Consider the following 8,842-nt stretch of genomic DNA (forward strand, 5'->3'; position numbering starts at 1 on the left):
TTTAACATAGACGTGATCAAATTGATAACTTTTAAATTTTTCCACCTAATTTTTGAGATTTACAAGTTTGCAACTTTTACAAGAAGAAGACTGAAAGTCTACAACAATTTTCATAGTCTTCACAATGGTAAGAGGTATGTGCTGTAAAAATTTCAGAAAAAAAATATTAAAATGGAACAGAGTTGTAGCGAGTTAAACCGTGAGTTCATTTTTTTTTCATTTTTAGGTTAAAATTCCGATTTTGACAAATTTGATTTTTTAATAAAAAATTAAGTAATCGTGTGGGAAAAAAAATAAATATGCCATTTTAATTGCCTATTTGTCTTATTTGTAAAATTCATAGTAGAGTTTTCAAAAAGCGTATACAGGGAAAAATTTTTTCTGAGACCACAACGAACTAATTTTTTAAATCCGGACCTGATTTTTCTCTAGTTTGAATAAATCAGTTGATTGGATGGTAACATAAATTACTTATTTGTGCAAAAAAATTAATTTTTGTAATAAAAGTTATTTTGTTTAAATCTATGGTTCACTTTACCAAACTTTTAATTCATAGTGAAATTTGATTTTTTTATAAAAAATTAAGTAATCGTGTGCGGAAAAAAATAAATATGCTATTTTAATTGCCTATTTGTCTAATTTGTAAAATTCATATTAGAGTTTTCAAAAAGCGTATACAGGGTGAAATTTTTTCTAAAACCCAAACGAACTAATTTTTTTAAAGCCGGACCTGATTTTTTTCTAGTTTGAATAAATTAGTTGATTAGGTGGTAATAGTGTAACGATTGGCCAAAATAAGAGACACATCTATCTGACCGTTCAAAAATTATGACGAATAGAAATTTGTGTCAAAATGCGAAATTAGCCCTGTATATTATTAAACAATGGGAGCAGACACTTTTTAATGGTCATTTGTTATTCCCCATAGGAGCCTCTATACGAGGTAGGAGTATGTACAGTTCCTCATGACTCACCCTGTATATCCATTATATAATTTTCGTCGGCTGCCGACGTCATTTGGCTCTGAAAACTCTTCTGTCCACAAAGAAATATGTAACGACCTTCTTTACCTTGGCGTCTGGATGTCTTTATCATCGTATGTAACGACCTTCTTTACCTTGGCGTCTTTATCATCGGCTGCAGACGTCATTTGGCTCTGAAAACTCTTCTGTCCTTAAAGAAATATGTAACGACCTTCTTTACCTTGGTGTCTGGATGTTTCTTCCATGACTTCACTTCGCTTGAATTTGATTTCGATCTACAACTTTGATAAAAAATAAAAATTCGCATAAAATTTTATTTTCGATTCGTTGAATATTTTGAATATTTTATTTAGATTTTTGGATACACCATCCTCATCCCAATAATCTCGAAGGACTCATTACAACTTAGTTTCTGTTTTAGGAGAAGCAGCACCAAAAGATGCACGAACGATTGCGGCTGTGAGCAGAAATACAAATGGCACAGACTGCTCGCTTACGATCCCGATAACGACTGCAAGGGAATTTTCATGGATTGGTTCCTATTTCCTTCATGCTGTGTCTGCAGATGCAGCCCATGATTAATAGAATATTCACACCTATCAAATTACTTACCTACGTTTATTTAAATCAATCTCTCATTAGGTTAATTATTATATTTTTGGGTCAACGTGTCACCAAAGTTTACTAAACTTACCATCGAGGATTTTATTTTATTATTAACAGTGTCAACATAAAATATAATGTCTCATAAATATATTATCAACCATATTTGTACCAACAGGTTATTGGGTATTTTAGTTTTTTAGTTTAGTAAAGTGGTTTTTTGATTTTATCGAAAACTGCTAGTCGGAGAGATAGAAGCGGATTTTGTGCGTGATAAGTAATATGGAAAAACTATACGGGGATATGCTGAATTAGTTGTGTACATGACTTTCACCAACGGTCGGAAACCACAGTGGGGGCCGAGGGTAGTTATAAGGGGACAAAGTCGCGGCTTTTATTATTTTTTTATGACGCTCATGATCGAGATAGTGCACCAAAATTTGGGAATAAGTAAGTCATAACGTAACTAAGTAAAATCTGTAGGGGCGGAACGCTGCGTGGCCGACAAAGGGGTGGGGGTAGGGGTGAATATAAAAAATATAAAGGGTTTTTTGCGACGTTCGTGACTGAGATAGTCGACCAAAATTTGGGAATAAGTAAATCATGATATTACTACGTAAAATGCCCAGAGCCGGAAACCAGAGTTGGGGATGAGGTTAGTTATAAGGGGTCAAAATCGCCGTTTTTATTATTTTTTTTGTGACGCTCATGATCGAGAGAGTGCACCAAAATTTGGGAATAAGTAGGTCATGACGTAACTAAGTAAAATCTCTAGGGGTGACACTCTGCGTGGCCGACAAAGGGGTGGGGCAGGGGTGAATACAAAAAATATAAGAGGTTTTTTGCGACGTTCGTGATTGACAGAGTGCACCAAAATTTGGGAATAAGTAGACCATGACATAACTAAGTAAAATCCACAGAGCCGGAAACCAGAGTTGGGCATGAGGGTAGTTATAAGGGGTCAAAATCGCCGTTTTTATAATTTTTTTTGTGACGCTCATGATCGAGATGGTGCACCAAAATTTGGGAATAAGTAGGTCATGAGGTAACTAAGTACAATCTCCAGGGGTGGAACGCTGCGTGGCCGATAAAGGGGTGGGGGTAGGTGTGAATATAAAAAATATAAGGGGTTTTTTGCGACATGCTAGATTGAGATAGTGCACCAAAATTTGGGAATAAGTAGACCATGACTTAGCTAAGTATAATCCCCAGAGCCGGAAACCAGAGTTGGGGATGAGGGTAGTTTTAAGGGGTCAAAATCGCAGTGTGTATTATTTTTTTGTGACCCGGCACAACATTTGTCCCCCACGCAGCGTTCCGCCCCTGGAGATTTAACTTAGTAATGTCATGATCTACTTATTCCCAAATTTTGGTGCACTATCTCGATCAAGAACGGCAAAAAAAACCCCATATATTTTTATACTCACCCCTGCCTACCACCCCTTTGTACCCAAAGCAGCGTTCCGCCCCTGAAGATTTTACTTAGTTACGTCATAACCGACTTACTCCCAAATTTTGGTGCACTATCTCCATCATGAGCGCCACAAAAAAAAAATAATAAAAACCGCGACTTTTACGCCTTATAACTACCCTCGTCCGCCACTCTGGTTTCCGCCTCTGGGGATATTACTTATGTTATGTCATGGTCTACTCATTTCCAAATTTTGGTGCACTATCTCTATCACGAACGTCGCAAAAAACCCCTTATATTTTTTTATATTCACCCCTGCCCCACCCCTTTGTCGACCACGCAGCGTTCCACTCCTGAAGATTTTACTTAGTTACATCATGACCTACTTATTCCCAAATTTTGGTGCGCTATCTCGATCAAGAGCGTCACAAAAAAAATAATAAAAAACGGAACTTTGACCCCTTATAACTACCTTCCTTCCCCACTCTGGTTTCCGGCTCTGGGGATTTTAATTATTTATGTCATGGTCTACTTATACCCAAATTTTGGTGCACTATCTCAATCACGAACGTCGCAAAAAACCCGTTATATTTTTTATATTCACCCCTACCCCCACCCATTTGTCGGCCACGCAGCGTTGAGCCCCTTGAGATTTTACTTAGTTACGTTATGACTTACTTATTCCCAAATTTTGGTGCACTATCTCGATCATGAGCGTCATAAAAAAATAATAAAAGCCGCGACTTTGTCCCCTTATAACTACCCTCGGCCCCCACTGTGGTTTCCGACCGTTGGTGAAAGTCATGTACACAACTAATTCAACATATCCCCGTATAGTTTTTCCATATTACTTATCACGCACAAAATCCGCTCACAGCTCTTAGACTATACTCACTAGCCACAAAATTGAAGAATATGCCAAAAGTGATACGAATAGGGTAAAATCGGCTATTGGTGCTCACCTAAGGCAAATTCAGGATATTTCTCAAACTTGAAACATTCCAATTTCCAACAGTTTTGAAGATATACTTCAAAGGACTATGTATATTGGTAGGGACTGCATTAAATGAATGGTTGAACAGTAGAACAGTGAGAGGAAAAATTTCCAACTGGTGTAACGCGCAGAATTACCCGACCTATTCGGCTAATGGTGCGCATATATTGGATAACTTTGCACAATAATAGGATTAAAAATGACCTTCGAAAATGTAGTTTATTGAACATAAATATTAGAGGGATAAACAAATATACGGAAAAGATAAGAAATCAAGTTACATATATATTAAAAAATCTAAGCATCGTACAAGTCACAAATATATCCTTATGGACTATTATCTCGTGTACACATGGCATGAGGCCATTGACAATATATCGAACACTTGCATCACACCTCGTCTTTTTTGCTACCATAACCACGATACACACAAATCATTTTCATCTGACACGAGATCGTCCAACTCATCATCATGGTACTGTTCACTTTCTGAAATATCTTCGGAGCTGATGTTGTCTTCGGAAATCTTCCGTTTTGTACTTTTTTTCAATTACGTGGTTTTCTCTATGCCTTTTTGTCTATTTTGACGCTGGCTTACGTTATATGACGCAATCACAAATCGTAGAGATGCCTTCATATACTTTGCCGGCTAATGGTGCGCAATGCGTACCATTAGACGATCTTACACTTCACCACATAACACAAAATTGGATAAAAAGAAAAAAGAATCGAGCAAAACTAATTATACCAGTGTCTAAAATGGCAAATAAATAAAATGTAGGTAACGTCCTTTTCATGAGCATTTTTCAGTGCGTCACAGTTTTTCGATTTCTTTCTAACGCATTAAGTTGTATGTGACAGAAAAAAGGCACGTCTGTGATTACAGACATTTATAACATTTATTCTAGTTATTCTAGTTGTCGATAGATGGCGCTATAATCGAAGAAAAAATTATTTACGAATTATATAATATATCTACGAATATAATCTGTACAATTTATAAGACTATGCAAATCAAAGAAAATACCATTTTATAAATGCAATAAACACAATTTATTTGTTTTTATGCCAAATTACAAATAAAATGTGACAACTGTCAGATTTAACTAAAATGTCACGTTAGAATAAATGTCATAAATGTGTACCTATTATCACAGACTTACCTTTTTTTCTATCATTTGTGACGCACTGAAAAATGCTCATGAAAAGGACTCTATATGTACTTTTTAAACTGTATTTCTGTCAAGGAAAAAAGTAATCGCTTATTTTCTCAGATACAAAAACAATACCATACCACGTAAAACAGAAAACATGTAAACGATAACTGCCAACCGGTAAAGTATCTCTCAACGTTCGTTTGTGTGGGATAGATCTGGTAGTTGCTAATAGATGACCGGACAATATATAGTTTTTGCACTTTTATTAAATAGGGGATTATAAACATTGATGCGCACAATTACCCGACGCGCGTCGTTAGCCGACTCTCCTCTATTACTATATTACACAGTATTTATCTTTCTGTTAAGTTGACCCAAAAATATTGTAATTCATATGTTCTAAATCATTATTTCCACAGGTTTAGAAGAATTTCTCGCTTGTGAAAATTGTTATTATTATTATATTTTTATATTTTTATACAACGATCCTATCCGCCAATCTGGTGCATATTGTATTGAAACAAACTGAGATATATTTTTACCAACCTATAGTATTAGTTCTTTTGCAATATTAGTAGATACATTTATTTTGTATTAGTGTGACTGACGATAATTGGTATGCCTGTATTATTTAGATTAAACGAATTGGGGTTTCTTTTACGTATTTTCCTCACATTTAATTGTCCAAGAAAAATATCATTCACAAAATATTTCCGATCTCTTCTTCTTGTCTCAGCATCCAAAAAAAGCCGCTCAAATGTCGATATCGAAGCAATGCGTGAGAGTATTAGTGAAGGTCCACGAACATCAATGGACCGTGATAGTCGTGAAGTCAAATCAATGTTGGCTACTCTGAAATGGTTTCCAAACAAAGCAGAAATTCACACATGGCATGATACTAGAAATAACAAGATAGGATCTTCCCGTAGCGCAAATACGTCCGAGTTCGCGCATCGCATGACGCAACTGGAGACCGGAATTTGAATTCTTGTTGTTAGCTTATATTCCAGGCTATATCGTCGCCCCCGTTAGGTGACACATTCCGATTCGATTTTGTTGCACAAACTCACTTAAAAAGAGTTCCTTATAACAAATACACAGAGTTCCGGGAGGTGCCGCGGTCGGAAAATTGTTTAAACAATTTTTCTAAACAAATTCAAAACAATTAATTTTTTCACTTCGTATAATTTTCGTATACTTTCGTATACTTTCTGAATATAGATTGAACAATAGTGGGGAGAGAATGCATCCCTGTCTTACACCTCTGAGAATTTTTTGAGCTTGCATTGTTTCATTATCCACCTTGACGACAGCTGTTTGATTCCAGTAAAGAGCTTATATGCAGCGAATGTTTTTTATCTATGTCGAGTTGTTTTAGTATATAATGTACGAGTTTATGAGGTACTCGATCGAAGACTTTTTCATAATCTATAAAGCACATCATTACATCTTTCCTTTGGCCGTAGCAGTTCTGAGCTAGCACTTGGGTTGCAACTAGTGCTTCCCTGGTACCCAGGTCTTTCCTTATCATATTCTAGGCTATTTCGCAGCTGTGGATCAAGACAATTTTCTCCAAAGTCTTTTCCCATTTTTATTGCTTCGCTTAGTACTTACCTGAATCTGAATAAATGTCGTACCACATTCTATGGTTTTTCATTAAAAGGTTTTTTTCGAAAATGCGTCTGTATTCTTTTATATCTCTTTTCATGTTATTTCTACGTAAAAGAACACCTTGTACAAAATTTATAAGAAAATGTTACCATTTAAATTAATTTTTAGTACAATCCCATTATTTTTGCACGATATTATTGGATATTTATATGGTATTTATATGGACTTTTTAAGTATTTGTTAATATTTTTTGAGAAAAATTATTTTATTTGTAATGTTTAGTTTATAATTTATAAAATGTATTTGACATAAAATTATATTTATTTTACTTATAATTGTATTTTAATTTTAACTGTTGCTTCAATTGTTTACATCAATAATTTCTTTGAAAATTTTTGACACCTATAGCTTGTGGCGTTAATTTAATAATTAAGATTTTCTTAAATTCTCTAGGAATATCATGTGTCCAATAAATAATGGGCTAGTACTTGTAACTTGTATTCGTATAGTTACCATTTTTGTTGAAAAATTTATAGAAATAATTGAAAAGATTATATTATATTTATGTAGTAATTATTAGTTCTTAAATGTTTATTAATTAGCAATTCCATTAGTTTTTGTTATACTTTAAATATTGCTGCCATTTTTTTTATATAATTTACTGTATAATAAATTATTTGTAATATATATTGTAATACTTCCGTATTTGACTTATTTACTGCAGTGGAAAACGATGTCAATGGTTTTGAAAGATCTATGAAGATACCTTGAATAACTCATTTGTCAATATGCTCATCACCTGACTGAAGATAAATCAACGAGGACATTAAGAGAATCGTGGAAAATGCACTGCTAGGGGATTCATCATCATCAATCAGTCCTGATTTGTCCATTGCTGAACATATGCCTGCTCCAGATATTTCAATCTTTTTTCTTTTACGCCTCTGCTATCCTGTCGGTTAGAATTCTTTTGGAGGTCGTTGGCCCATCGTCCATCGCGTTGGCGGTATTCCTCGGCTTCGCTTGTCTATCCGTGGTATCCACACATGCAAATTTTTTGTCCATCTGTCGTCTTCCATTCTTGCAACATGTCCCGGCCATCTCCATTTTTGCCTTGTAATACGTTCGATGATATCGCCCACGAACTTCCTCGTTTTTTACTATATTTCTTACGCTTATTCTAAGCATTAATCTTCCATCTTTCGTTGGGTCCTCACTTTTTCAGCTGATGTTTTAGTGAGACTTACGGTTTCTGCTCCGTATGTGGGGACTGCGAGGGGATACAAGAAAATAAAAAAATATCACGGGTCACAAAGTTATCTTTCAGATAAGCATATTTGCAATCCAATACGAGTCGGGTGAATATACTCGTGATGGTGAAGAGATCATGAAAAAAATTTCGCGGTGCACTTTCCTTAACCTCAAACTAAAAACTGATACTACTAGATATTGGTATTACCTACAATTCTATCAGAGCCGTGCGGTCCATGGAAGCGGGGAAGCGCCGCTTCCCTATTTATTCGTCGATATAAGAAAATATATTATTAATTAATATTTAATAATAAAATTTCTTTCCCTAATCCAAATAATCTACATATTACCTAGCCAATAGGCATTGAAAAATATTAAAAATTAATCGCGTACGAACGAACTTAATATGCACACAATTCAACTATTTGGTCCACTCCTGGCAGAAGCGCATCTCAAAATCCTGTCCTTTTAAAATTGGTCAGGGTTCAATGACCGCACCCACTAGTCGCGCGAATTTTGGTATGCCATGGAAGCGCTCGTCGTATCGCCTTCCCGAAAGTGAGATGTTCCGACTGTTACTGCTGCTAAGCTTATATAGGTATTACATACATTCGCTTAAAGAATATTTCGATTTAAATTTTTTGCAGAGATATTTCCTTTTACTGATCTTTTATTTGACATTTTACAGAAATCAAATGGTATTGCATTTTGTATAAGACAAATTGATGACTTTATTAATACGATAATTAAAAAAACGAGAGCAGTTTAAAAATATTTGGGATAAAACTGAACATATTATGGGGTTTGAACATGAAAGAAAAATAATGAAGAT

At 35.0% G+C, this 8,842-nt stretch overlaps 1 protein-coding gene across 1 annotated transcript in view; it reads left to right on the forward strand.

Annotated features, from left to right (window-relative positions):
• LOC114336241 (protein spaetzle 3) overlaps nt 1–7,459 on the forward strand; it is a 159,224-nt gene extending 151,765 nt beyond the window's left edge. Inside the window, exon 6 of the mRNA XM_028286574.2 lies at nt 1,405–7,459. Coding sequence (XP_028142375.2) covers nt 1,405–1,561 — 157 coding nt within the window. The 3' untranslated portion in view covers nt 1,562–7,459. The remainder of the gene's footprint in view (nt 1–1,404) is intronic.
• Nucleotides 7,460–8,842: the final 1,383 nt, after the last annotated feature.

This window comes from Diabrotica virgifera, chromosome 8, assembly GCF_917563875.1.
Source record: "Diabrotica virgifera virgifera chromosome 8, PGI_DIABVI_V3a".
Lineage (NCBI taxonomy): Eukaryota > Metazoa > Arthropoda > Insecta > Coleoptera > Chrysomelidae > Diabrotica > Diabrotica virgifera.